Source organism: Anthonomus grandis, chromosome 10, assembly GCF_022605725.1.
Source record: "Anthonomus grandis grandis chromosome 10, icAntGran1.3, whole genome shotgun sequence".
Lineage (NCBI taxonomy): Eukaryota > Metazoa > Arthropoda > Insecta > Coleoptera > Curculionidae > Anthonomus > Anthonomus grandis.
In genome coordinates, this window is record NC_065555.1 from 26102409 (window position 1) to 26116831 (window position 14423).

A 14423-nucleotide genomic window follows, 5' to 3' on the forward strand; every position below is an offset into this window, starting at 1 on the left:
ATTTGAATTTGAATTTGAATTTGAATTTGAATTTGAATTTGAATTTGAATTTGAATTTGAATTTGAATTTGAATTTGAATTTGAATTTGAATTTGAATTTGAATTTGAATTTGAATTTGAATTTGAATTTGAATTTGAATTTGAATTTGAATTTGAATTTGAATTTGAATTTGAATTTGAATTTGAATTTGAATTTGAATTTGAATTTGAATTTGAATTTGAATTTGAATTTGAATTTGAATTTGAATTTGAATTTGAATTTGAATTTGAATTTGAATTTGAATTTGAATTTGAATTTGAATTTGAATTTGAATTTGAATTTGAATTTGAATTTGAACATATAAGAAATTAAAAATTTTATACTCGTAGAGCCGTTTTCACTTTCGTGAGCTAACGATTCGAGCAACAAATCTCTCTATTTATTTAAAATTTTGCTTGTTTCACACTTGTCAAGTAGTGAACTAACACTAAAACGTTCTATATTAAGAAATAATATTTCCAAATGTATATGGTTATTTCACGAAAATATTACTATACAGTCTAAACAACATAAACTCCAAAAATGCTATAGGGTAACTAAAAAGGGTATTTTTAATAAAATATTAGACAATAGACAAAAAACAATAGCAATAATATTCTAGTAACTGTGTAGCTTACCATATTTATAATATAGAAATGTTGAATCTGTTAAAATACATAAACACAAAAATAAATTCTTATTTTTTTTCAATGTCCATATAACTGTTTTAGATTTTAACTGGCGAAGACTGGAATGAAGTTATGTACAATGGAATTAATGCCCTTGGAGGTCCCAAAGGAGGCATGGTATATTCTCTATATTTTATTATTCTTATGTTATTTGGTAACTACACCCTGCTGAACGTATTCTTGGCTATCGCCGTCGACAATTTGGCAAACGCACAAGAGCTCACTGCTGCGGAAGAAGAACAAGCAGAGGAAAACAAGGTAATATTCTATATTATATCTTCATCGTATTTATCTATTATGTAAATTCATTTCTTTAGGAGAAACAAGCTTTAGAACTAGAAAAGGAGATGGAGGCATTACAAATGGAAGGCAGTACTCCGAGGGTGGAGGTGAATTCACCGAGTCCAACCACTAGTAGAAGAAAAAAGAAGGAGGAAAAACCAGAAGAGGAAGAAGAAATCGTCGGGCCAAAACCAATGCTGCCATATTCTAGCATGTTTATACTATCTTCTACAAACCCGTAAGTTAGATGAATAATAAAACACTCTATACTACTGATGGTTTTTTTCAGAATCCGCCGAGGTGCTCACTGGGTTGTTAATCTTCGTTATTTCGATTTTTTTATTATGATCGTCATCTGCTTGAGTTCGGCCGCATTGGCTGCCGAAGATCCTGTAGAAGAGCATTCGTTCCGAAACACCATTTTGGACAAATTCGATTACGCCTTTACTGGCGTGTTTGCGATCGAGATGTTCCTTAAGGTCATCGATTTGGGAGTCATTTTACATCCTGGCTCTTATTTGAGGGAATTTTGGAACGTTATGGATGCAGTAGTTGTCGTTTGTGCCTTGGTGTCGATGGTGTTTGATTTTATGTAAGTAGGCATAAGAAGTATATTTTTTGATTACATGTTAATATAGTATCTATATTTTTTCTAATGATTTTACTCACTTCCTGCTGCTTTATGCTGTATTGCCTTTTTAAATTTACGTTTTCCATAGTCTAAACTAATGATAGCAATATTACTTTCATTACTTTTAAAATTTTTAACCGTTACTTAACCATAAAAACTATTCGTTATATGCTTGGTATGACCTTATGAATTGAAACGGAGATGGTTGCTAATCTTAATCTAGGACTAAAGGAAAATGTTCGTCGCGATGAATATTCCTACATGCCTAACTACTAAGGCCCATAGTTGCTAATGGCGAAAATGTAATTTTCCATGCTAGCAAGTCATGCATTCCTGCAATTACCTTAAAAGACTTACCAGAAGAAGCAATGTGTGCCAATCACAACATAAATAAAAACTTACCTGTTCTTTTTTCTAAACAAATTCCGAGGACCTTTTTGAATTTTTCCTGTCAGAAAAGAGTTTGTTTGTATAATACAAAAAGCGTGGCTATAAGATAATTGCTAACTTGACCCTAAAAATAGTCAGGTCAAATATTTGTTCCGCTACTGTATTATTGTCAAGAACTGATTTAACCAGTATTTTTTATTAGGAGAGCTAGTCCTTTCTCCTTTGATAGTTTATCAGCAAGATTATTTACAAAGAGTCATGGTTAAGTTTAGGTAAAATCACTGAAGAATCTATCATATTCATTTACCATAATTAACATGCAAGATAAGAAGTATTGAGATCAAAACAGAACCACGTGGCACTTTCCAGATCCCAGACTAAGGATTAATATTCAGAAAAACGATGTACTTCAAAACTCGGACGATAATCGCTTATAATAAACGTATACCAATAATCTAAAATCAAACTAAACTAAGTCTTCCTAAGCAGAATCTTATGACTAATGAGGTCAAACGCCTTTGACAGATCATAAAACCATAAAAATATTATTAATAGGGTGGAAAGCAGATAAATGGATTTAGTTAGACCAAGTTTGTATATGTTAATTAGACAAATCCTTATAATTAGTATATTGATTGCCACTCGCTTCTAAAGTAATATTTATTGCATTAAGATGCGTCAGAAAGCAAGCAAAATATTAAGCAAGTCTAGGAGGAACAAGGTGGAAAATCCATTTTAACTCCATCTTCCTTATTCCATTAAAATATAAAAAAATAAACAAGAAAATAGATAGAAGTCAATAAATAATACTAGAATATCTGATTTTTTTTTAAATATGAACACAGTAATTAAAAATAGAACTACACTTCAAAAATGGACATATGAAAAATATTGATTAACATTTTTAACAATATTACAGAAGAAAATGTTAAATTCATCAAGTGGACCCGTGTCAGTTTGTAATCGCTTGATGGGAATTATTAATTCAGTCATATTATACAGTTCTCCAGTAATTTCTGTATAACAACTGTTTTCAGGCGATTCCAATAATAAGACTACTAAGCAAGCCTAAACAACCAACGATCGGTCGCCAGAACTCGTCCCTCAGTCTGAAACTCACTCTGTTTAAGTTCCACCAGGTGCCTTCTACCTGATAAGACTCCTAGATAATATTCTAAAAAAGCCTCTTCTTCTTAAGAATCAGTCAATTATGTCACTATTAAAGGACTTACCCTGGATTTGGCAAAGTAGAAGTTTTACTTTTTAGATATCTGCCATCTAACCGACCCACGCATTCAATTATCATATTACACATTGATAGACGTTATTAATTTCCACAAGCATGTAACAACCATCATACCCAGTATTTATCACCCGTTTGTCACTGTATTTACCATGTTCCTTTCATACATAAACTTGACAATGAAAAAAAGATCAATCAGATACACTACTTTAAATTACAGAAAATATAATTTAAAAATATAAAGTAAATTTATTTTTCTCGTAAACCCTGGTACTTGAAGTGGAAAGAAAAATCAAACTGAGAATCAAAAGAAAAATCAAACTGCAATAAAGTGGAATAGAGCTTAGAGCTTGTCTAGTCAATTAAAAGTTTACTGACACAAATTGGTGATATACTCGTATAAGTATTTACCTAAGTCAAAATAATTAGATAATGATTGCACAAAGAAGATGAATATAATGGACTTGACTTAGAATTGATAATGGCGAGACTGATCTTCATATTAAATACTCATGTCAGGATATTTATTACACACTTTAACAATAAACATATAATTCAGAAAGGACAATTTTTTTTCTTAATTACGCAAATTCAATAGTTTTTAATTCAAAGAATTCAATAGTTTTCTACCTAAATCTCTGAATTCAGGAAAGAACATGGTACGACTTTTGCCCTAATCGAGCCTCTTAGATAAACTTAAATTGGCAAAGATGTATCTGTTATTCTAGTATTAAGGAGTCGAGGACCATAAAGGTATTATAGCAGTTTTGCATTTATTGAATTAAATTATTAAAAATTATTTCAACCTATATTCTTTGCTACAAATAAAAAGTTAGGTAACAACCAATCGGATAATGAACAAATTTTCATAAAAGGAATGATTCTTGTATAGGACCTAATAATATTTAAGTTTCTCCTACTTAAATTTCAGCGTTCTTTATCCTTTATTGCCGCAAGATTTTTGGTGTGTTTTCCCTACCGCATATATGTCGCGTATTGACGGAAAATCAAATCTGCGTATGCTCTGAGAAGTCTGATATCGCTGGGTATACTGTAAATATTGCGCAGATATTTGAACTTGTTGCGCGTGCATATGCCTGGTACTCTCCGATAGGAAGTGGTCTAAGGTTTCGGTCTTCCAATATCAAGGGCATTCTAGGTTATCTGGAAAACCAGGATATGGAGATGGTCCCTTTAGTGCCAGTTAAAAGACTAACCGAATATAAGGAAGAGAACCCAGCTATCCTGTTTCAAGTCAAGCGTTTCCTAGTTTTATCTGCGAAGAGTCCTACTGTTAAGCAGACTATGCTTCTTGGTTATTAGCATTATCTCTGTTAAGTGGATAATGCTGCATGTCTCCTTCATTAGTTCATTTTCTTCTTATAGCCTTTTCTCATCCACTGCTGAACATAGGCCTCCTCTAGATCAAATCTTTTTATTATGTGTAACCTATAGCCAATTTCTAGCGGTTGTTTCCCGTTTTTCATCTGACCATCTCTTTTGTGGCCGGCCTTTACTTCTTTTTAATACTTTAGGTAGCTATCATATGAGTCTGCTTACCCACTGCCCTAGACATTTTCTTCGTGTATTCGTGTATATTTGACCCATTTCCATTTTTATTTTGCAATTATATCTATGATGTCTATGGCCTTTTTGCGACGTCTAATTTCTGTATTTCTTATTTGATCCCTGAGACTTATGTCAAGCATTGACAGTTTCAGTTGAATTTTTTTGAAATATTGTGTATCGTCTTTGTTCCATACGTCAGTACCGAAAGTTCGAATATGTAGAATACTAGCATGCCATGCACTTTTTTTTTAAAACTTATCGGGATTATTTGATTTCTGAGTTCGTAATTTATCATTCTGTAAGTCGACCATCTAAGTTTAATCCGCCTTGTTATCTCGGAAGTTTAGTTAGACTTTCCTAGTTTCGTGAGCTGACCGAGGTAAATGTATTCTTGTATAATTGTTTTCTATACGTTGGCAATTTATCTGATACTGTATTTAGCTGCCTAATATAATTTTTGTTTTTACGTAGTTCATCTGTAGTCCTACGGTCTTTGAGTCTTGAGAAAGATCGGTAATCATTTGTTTGACTTTAACTTCGCTTTCACTTATTATAATTATGTCATCTGTAAAGCGCATATACCTCTGCCATCATTATTTATTCCCTTTTCTTCCCAATTAAATGTTTTAAACAGATCTTTTAGTGCTAAAGTAAAAAGTTTAGGAGATGTAACGTCAACCTGCATCACACGAAAATACCACTCTTTCTAGTGGTATTTATCTTATCGATGTTGTTTCGTCTATTTTAGCGTGCATGGTGGCATTTTTATAGATATCTTTTGATAGAGTGATGTGCCGGCATTTTACTGTTGCGTTGTTTAGTCCCTTAAATATTGATTAGAATTTTACGGGGTCGAAAGCCTTTTTTGAAATAGGCGAACATCAGATGTTATGGTATATTCTATTCCACACATTTTTTTATTAGTGTTCTTAAGGGGTTTTAACTGGTCATTAGTACTAAAGCCCGTCTTAAATCCTTCTTGTTCATTTTTTTCATAGATGAAATTGTAGTTATTGAAATTAAAGAGAAATATTGATACTGAAAAATCATAAAATACTTAAAAAGTTTACCACTAACATAAAATATAAACGTATAGTGAAATGTTCATACAAACCTTTTGAAGCATATGCAATATGCACTCTGCAGCCAAGGTAAAGAGAGAAAAGCTGAATTTAGTCACTTTAAAATTACAAATATTATTGTTTACTAAAATTATAAAATAACGATGAATGGCATAGGATTCCAAGTAAGGTTCTGTAAATAGAGGATAACAAAATACCTACAAAATAACATTATCATAAGGTCACACAATTCAGGTGATACTTAATACAAAATTAGTAATAATGATAAATCAATTCTTATCTAAATAACAAAATACATAGTTATCTTAACAATTGCCGCATCACAATATAAAGAGTAAAGACCTTAAACACAATGCGTAGATGGTTGGCTGAAACCATTATTAGATAGCCAGTACCCAATGCCATCTATACACACTCTGAGCAAAGGAATGGTACTTAAGATTTTTAAGTTTCGCCATTAATAATAATAATAATAATAAATGTCTTTTATTATTCAAATTCATTACAAACTTGATGAAAAAAAAAACAAAGTACCTGAACCTGGCGCAGTCTAGCTTTATATAGCTACTCCACTGAACCAGATCAGGGTGTATTTGAAGTAACATTATAACAACATGTTATATCTAAAGAAATATTCCCAATTATAATATAATACAAAAAAAGTTTTCTTCTATAAAAAACAGCAAATTTGATACATATTTTGAATATTCATAAGAAAAATTTTATATTTCCTCCTAAATTTATCTGCACGAAGGTCAACAAATTCTGTAGGTATTTTATTGTAGCACTGAACAGCATTGTAAGAAAACGATCTCTGAAACCTCTATGAAAAAAAAACTCCTATGGACCGGCATGGTTAACTTATTTCTAGCTCTAACATTTACCTGTGTACATTTGCTCTAAACAACAATCTATTCCTTATAGTCGCAGGTGCCTTTGGGCTGCTAATGATTTTTATCAAAAAAGTGGAAAAATTAAGAATTCTACGATTGTCCATTTTAAGCCAGTTAATTGTTTTATAATATTGCGAAATATGATCATACTTACGTAAGCCATAAACAAATTTGATACAGGCATTTTGAATTTTTTGTATGCGCATTTTACAATCATTATCTAAGCAAGAACCATAAACATAATCACAGTAGTTAAAATTAGAGAGCACCATGGCCTCACATAGGCTGCGTTTAAGACTTAGATTAAGAATATCTCTATTACTATATAAGAGTTTTAAAGCTGCAAACGATTTTTGAACAATTTTTTTAACATGCTCTTTGAATCTCAACTTACTGTCCATCACAATGCCTAAATTTGTGGCAGTTTCAACAACCGAAAGCTTAGAGCCCTCCACATGAACATTTATTACACTTTTAATATTTGTAATTTTATTTGTATTTCCAAAAACCATAATACAAGACTTTGAGGAATTTAATTTTAAATTATGTTTTTTAGATAATTGATTTATTATATTTAAGTCATTGTTTATACCAATCTCCGCTTCTTTAAGATTATCAGGTTTAAAAGTTGTATATATCTGCGTATCATCAGCAAACGCTTGCACCTTACAAACTTTTAAGGACTTAAGAATGTCTGCTGTATATACAAGGAAAAGCAGAGGTCCCAGGACAGAACCCTGGGGCACTCCAGACAAAATGTGAGCCTGATTAGAATAAGAATTATTTGTAAATATTGTCTGAAATCTATTATTCAAATAAGACTCAATTAACTATATAGACTCCACTGAAAAGCCATAATATTTAAGCTTAGCTAGTAAAAAAGCATGATTTATTGTATCGAACGCCTTAGAGAAATCTAAAAGCACCAGAACAGCAATCTGTTGCTTATCAATAGCGTCCATTATATCATCCAGTACGTTTAGTAGAGCTACAGAGGTACCAAAGTTCTCCCTAAAACCACATTGCGTAGCCGGAATAATGTCATTATCAATAAAATAACAAACCATCTAATGGTAAAGTACCTTTTCAAATATTTTTGAAAGTACTGGAAGTATACTTATAACGCGCAAGTCGTTATAATTTTCTGGGCTAGCAACTTTTGATAAGGGTTTACCAATCGAAATTTTCCATTGATCGGGGAAATAGTGAGCTTCTATACAACAATTTATTATGTGGCATATGTACTTATCAATAAAGGGGCTACAATACCTTAACATTTTTGGTGAAATCTGATCCACACCAGTCGCATTAGACTTAATACTATTTAAAATTCTACTTACATCTTCAACAGTTGCAAGATTAAGTGTGAAATGCAGGCTATTATCAAATACACCATTATTATAACACTGAACTTGTTCATCACAATTCGCAGAATTTTGAAGAAATTGAGAAAAAAAGATGTTAATTTGATTTGGATCAGACAGGTGTTCCGGAATATTGGTATTATTTTTATCTCTACAAATGTTAAACTTTTTTAATGACGACCAAAGCTGACGTTTATTTTTTTCGTTACTCAACAGATTAAGGTGCTTCTTTTTTTCTCTTCTAATTGTAGCCAGAGTATGATTTCTCAGAAATTTATAATTCTCCCAATCTTGTATATCCCTTGTTGCCTTGAATTTCCTTAATGCCTCATTGCGTTGTTTTTGGAAAAGAAGTACCTCAGTTGTTAGCCAAGGAGCTTTAGGTTTAGTAATTCTTGCTTTTTTAAAAGGAGCATGTTTATTAAAAAGTGTTTGAATTAAATTATTAAAAATTACTAGCTTACTATCGATATTATTTTGATATAAAATGCTATCCCATGGTAGGAAATATAAATCCTGTAAAAAAAGTTGGTTAATAAAATTTTTAAAGCACCTGTACTCAATTAGTTTAGGAACTATGGGTACCCTGTTTAAATTTAGTTCACAGAAAACCAAATTGTGATCTGAGACATTGTCTGCGCAAATGATCCCTTTATTATGTATCAGAGACACATTAGACACAAATATTGCATCAAGAAGAGTGCTGCAAGTAGCTGAGACTCTAGTTGGGTCTTCAATTATTTGAGTGAGATTATAATTTTCAAATAATGATGTAAGAGGATTATTAAAATTTAAAAGATTAATATTAAAATCTCCTAAACAGAAAACTTCGTCAACACACGGGTATATAAAAGAAAATATATTATCAAAATCAGAAATTAGGCTATTAAAGTTAAGAGTAGGGGGCTTATAAAAACCACCAAAAGCATAATTTTTATTTTTGATTTTTATTTTTAAGAAAAGAAGTTCCAATTGAGCATTAATATTAAAGTCAAATGAAACAATATTAACTTTATACTTGTCTCTTACATAAGCCGCCACGCCCCCGCCTCTACCCTGGCGATTCTTCTTAAAAAATTGGTATCCCGGAATTTGAAACAACAATGAGTTATCGGTATTGGAGAGCCATGTTTCAGATAAAAAGATAATGTCTACATTTTGATGTTCTATTAGGAATCTAAATTCATTGAACCTTGTATGCAATGATCTTACGTTTAAATGTGCAACTCTCATTTACCTATAAAATATATAACACCTCACTATAACAGACACTATAATATATCTTTTTATACCAAAAAGAGAAAAATTAATAAAAAATAAAAAATTAATATATAAAAATAATATACAAATAAAAATTATTTAACATAAAAAAAGTAAATGGTTAGAGGTTAAGAACCACAGATGAATGATGAATGAGTCGCTCTCATTCCCATTTTTAATACCTAAGACAAGTTTTTACCAAAGAAACAATTATAAAAACAAAGTTAAAAAAAAATACAAATTCTACCATTTTATCGTTATAAACACAAAGCGTAAACGCGCATGAAATTATAAATAATATATGTAGCCATATACTTATATAAAAGTACAGTAAACCAAATGACCAATTTTAATTTTTAAATGTACCTGTTAATCACGTCAATTTTTAATTGAATGAATATCCATCTTTGAGTTAATGCGGTGCACTGTACCATTTTCCGCTCTAACATACACATTACCATTCAAAATCCATGTATTTTTATGTGAAAATGAACTAGAAGCACTTTTGAATAGCACTAACCGAGATTTAGTTAGGTCCTCCTTAATTTGCACACCCGTATTTTTTAGATATTTTCGATTTTTAAGCACGGCTATACGAGCGGCCTCCGACGAGAATCGCACCATAACTGCCGGCGGTGAGTCGCTAGGAATTTTAGAAGCAATTCTGTGGCATTTTTTCAGGTCATTGTGTCCAATTTTTAATTTAAGTTTAGTGTTAAATAAATCCAATACTTTATTGGGCAGATTTTCGGATTCCTCAGGCTGTAAACCAAAAATACGGATGTTGTCATTGCGCACACTTTGCTCTTGTTGATCTATTTGTTGTCGAAGATTGGCATTTTCATTTTGTAACTTTATCAGACCACCTCTAATTTTCTCAATTTCGGCCTTTTGAGTTTTCAATCTATCATCAAAACGTTGTTCAACCATTGTGAGAACTTTTTCTGCTATATCAGAGAGGAATTTTTCAGTAAAAACAGCAGCAACAACTGACTTAATTTCACGTAGATCTGTCGACGAAAGAACCATTTTGGCAAGAGATAATAAAAAAATAGCACTGGAGCTGCAATACTATAGTTTACCAACTAAAACTTGGATCACTGAACAAGGGATGCTTAGGCCAACACAGTTTTTCCCAATAAACACTTAGGTACTTTAAAAAACTGCACTTTAAAAGCAAAATTCACGGAGCGACTATCACTACTGTTTTACTCGTACGCCATCCCGCGCCCATCTCCCTTTCCTTTTACATGAGTAAAAGGAAATATTAAGATTGTTATACAGGGTGTTCATTCGAAAACTTCCTAAAAAAAAAACAGAATAAAGGAACATACAAGTTTGGTGGACAGGTACAGGGATACTGACATGATTGAAACTAAATCGGCGTTTGCAAATCATTTATTGGCCTCCTCACATGGTTTTTCTTTAACTCAGGCAGCGGATATTTTGCATGAGTGCTCAAAATGCAAAAAACTGGACTGGAAAAAAACAACTAAAGCTAAAGGTTGCTGGATCGTTCCCCACTGGTGACATTTTACATTTTTACTTTTTATTTTTTAAGCATACATTTTTATCTATGGTGGGAATTGTTAACTTAACCTAGCTTTCCTTTGTTGTTAGTTGTAATGTGATCTGTGTAGGTCTAGGTAATGAGTTTTATCATAATTTATAAGCGTTCTTTTTGTGAAAAATATCTTAATGTATTTTTTAGGCCTGATGATGCTACGATAGGAGCGAAACACGTGTAGCTTTGAACAAATTATATGTATTTGATGAGACCGTGACTTTGTGTTCTTACCTTTGCTTTGTTTTTGTTTGGTCTCTTAGAGAAAAAGGAATGATACGTTTCTACATAAGAATACAGTTTGTATAAGAGGTTTTTATGCTAGATCTTATTAAATACCTTTGAAATATCGAAAGCTATTACACGGGGTTTACCATATTTCTTAGTAGCTTCGATTCAAACATGATCTGGCCAGCAGATCGCCAGTAGACCTGTATTTTCGAAAACCATATTGGTCGCTAATGATCTTGGCGGATTCCAGGTATTTCAATTGCTGGTTAACACGTTTCTATATTACCTTCAAGATTGCCGGAACTTCGAACAATAATTGATGGGCCACCTTTTGTTCCTTTTTTATGTATCGGTTGAAGCCGCGCAAGTTTCTAGTCTCCAGGGAAAAGATCTTTTCTGTATGAAAGAGAAATCAGTTTACACAACGGTGAAAAAAAAAAAAAAAAAAATACTTTTATTACCATTCAAAATTATTAAACATTATTACAGAATATACGAAACTAAATTCCATGAATATACAAATAATTCAAAATTACAACAATTTGTTTGGTAATCGGAGTGCAACGCGATTTTTATAAAAAAAAAACCGATACACATGCAAGTACATAGATTACTTGTACATGTGCTGTACAACCCGTGTTCCTAAATAAACTATTTTCTAAAAAACGTAATATTATGTATTTACAATAAGGTCCATACCAAAATCAAAAGGGACAATATATGCATTTTACAATGAACTAGCGAGTGGCTATGAAGCTGGGCAAAAAGAAAAACAAAAAAAAAAATAAAAGAATCCAAAGACGAGCGAGAACGGTATAGGGGCGAGCACGAAGGGTAGATAACAGGCAAGTGAGAATTTAATTTTAATGTAAATATTTGCAATTAGCAAGATCAGGTGTGCAGAACATTAATTAAAACAAAAATACCATTTTATAAAATACGGTCACATTAGGTTACCATAATTTGCGTGTTTAAGAGATATTTTTTTAAGTTTATAATAAATTTTTTAGGCGAACATTCCTTTATATAAATAGGTAGTTCATTCCACATCCGAATGCCCATATATAAAAAAGATTTTTTAAAGGTTGCTGTTCTATGTAAAGGAATTCTAAGCAAATGGGGATTTCTTGTATTATAAGGAATATCTTGATGATGATGATGACACACAAATACACAGCGATCGTGTCAGTACGATCGCATACATATATTGGCGGTATTCCATTAGGGCTAGTGACCTAATGGAAGTAATGTAAAGTAATGTTCAAGTCTGTGAAAACTTTGTCAAGAAAGACTACCACTGAAATCAAAGATGCCCTTCTTGACAAAGTTGGTGGTGTTTTGCCTTGTAGGTCTACGATAGAGTTTGATGCAAACATTTCACCCTACAAACTTTCACAAATATTTTACCTAGTCAATGATAGAAGTTTTGATCTACAGAAACCTTGACTAACTGCTTTTGCTACAGACCAAAATGAGCTTGATCAATCTGGGCAAATCAGAAGTTTGTTCTTCATTCTTTCATTATATTTTTCTTTGTAGGTATCGATCGTATGCTTGTACGCATTTCTCAAGGCAACAAAGTTGACACGATTTGCAGGGCTTAACGCCATTTACGATAAGCAGCATTTTTTTTGTTGACTGCCTTAGTGCAACTTTTATCCAAACACGGTTTGCTGCCTAAAGAGCGTTTTAATGTGTTTGGAATATGTCTGCCAAAATCACCTCTGAAGGATCATTGGTCTTGAAACAGACTCCATTCTAAGAATCTTTACGGTCTCCAAGAGCACAATGATGAAGCTATAATTTGAGCCACCCTGAATACTTTATTTTTTTAAATATTTATAAAACGAGTAGATTGATGTAAAACCTTCAGAGATTGGAGGGACACAAAGTCAATGGTCTCAGATTATGTTTATTTTTTAAGAACTACGTGTTTCGCCCTAAAGCATCATCAGATCGGTAAAGCTTTTGGTTTAACATCACAATCATTTAAGTTAAAACAAAAAATAAATACATAAAAAAAATATATTGCTGACGTTCACATTAAACCTTTTTTTTTATTTTTGAAACCAGATTTAATGTGAACGTCAGCAAAATTTTTTTTTTATGTATTTATTTTGTGTTTTAACTTAAATGTTTGTGATGTTAAACGAATAGCTTTACCGATCTGATGATGCTTTAGGGCGAAACACGTAGTTCTTAAAAAATAAACATAATCTGAGACCATTGACTTTGTGTCCCTCCAATCTCTGAATTTTGTTATTAAGAGGTCTCTTTAAGAAAAATGGACTACTTTTTTGAATTTGATGTAAAACCTAATTAGATGTTTGCAATTATTTGCTTTGTATGTTTTTTACATTTGATTCTTATGCTTCACTAATATTATAACATTTAATTAAGACGTTACTAAGATCTAATTATATGATTTTATTGCAGGGGCGGAGGAGGAGCGGCAGGTGCCAACCTCTCAACAATCAAGTCGCTCCGAGTGCTCCGCGTGTTGCGGCCTTTAAAAACAATAAAACGAGTGCCGAAACTTAAAGCGGTCTTTGACTGTTTAGTAAACTCTTTAAAAAATGTGATAAATATTCTAATTGTGTATATATTATTCCAATTTATATTCGCGGTCATCGCCGTGCAACTCTTTAACGGAAAGTTTTTTCACTGTACAGATAGTAGCAAAATTACTAGATCGACTTGCCAGTAAGTATACCTAATATTTTTAAATTACTGAAACCTCTTTGTCTTGATATAAAAATTTAGGAAAAATATTTAAAATAAGTATTGCATATAACGGGTCTCCTATCAAGGATTATACGTTTTCGAAATATTATGTTTCTAGATTCAAATAATTTATCAAAGTCAAAAATTCGATTTAAGATCTGCTCTAGAAAAATTGATCTCTGTCCATACTCGCTAATTATAATAATTTTGATGTACAGGGTGGCTAAATAAGCGTGGTAAGCGGCTGTATCTCAGGACCTATACATCTGGCAACAATGGAATTTTCTTTATTATTATAAAAGTGGCCTGGAAATTATTTTTAAGTTCCGTATTTCACCGTAAGAGGGCGCAACTAAAAATTAAATAAAAGAAACGTCTTTTTCTCCGAAAACTTAAATATTAACTTATACTTTTGATATTATTTTTAGTAAGCCTAAATACTATAATTTTGGTTTATGAATTATTGACGTACGAACGATAGT

General features: G+C 31.8%; 1 protein-coding gene across 15 annotated transcripts in view; it reads left to right on the top strand.

Moving 5' to 3' along the window:
- The window catches only part of LOC126741664 (voltage-dependent calcium channel type A subunit alpha-1), a 771245-nt gene that overhangs the window by 474709 nt on the left and 282113 nt on the right, over nt 1-14423 (top strand). For all 15 annotated transcript variants that reach the window (XM_050448203.1, XM_050448189.1, XM_050448197.1 and 12 more), the window contains 4 exons: nt 751-966; nt 1026-1228; nt 1280-1582; nt 13654-13920. In XM_050448203.1, the coding sequence (XP_050304160.1) occupies nt 751-966; nt 1026-1228; nt 1280-1582; nt 13654-13920 (989 nt within the window). The remainder of the gene's footprint in view (nt 1-750; nt 967-1025; nt 1229-1279; nt 1583-13653; nt 13921-14423) is intronic.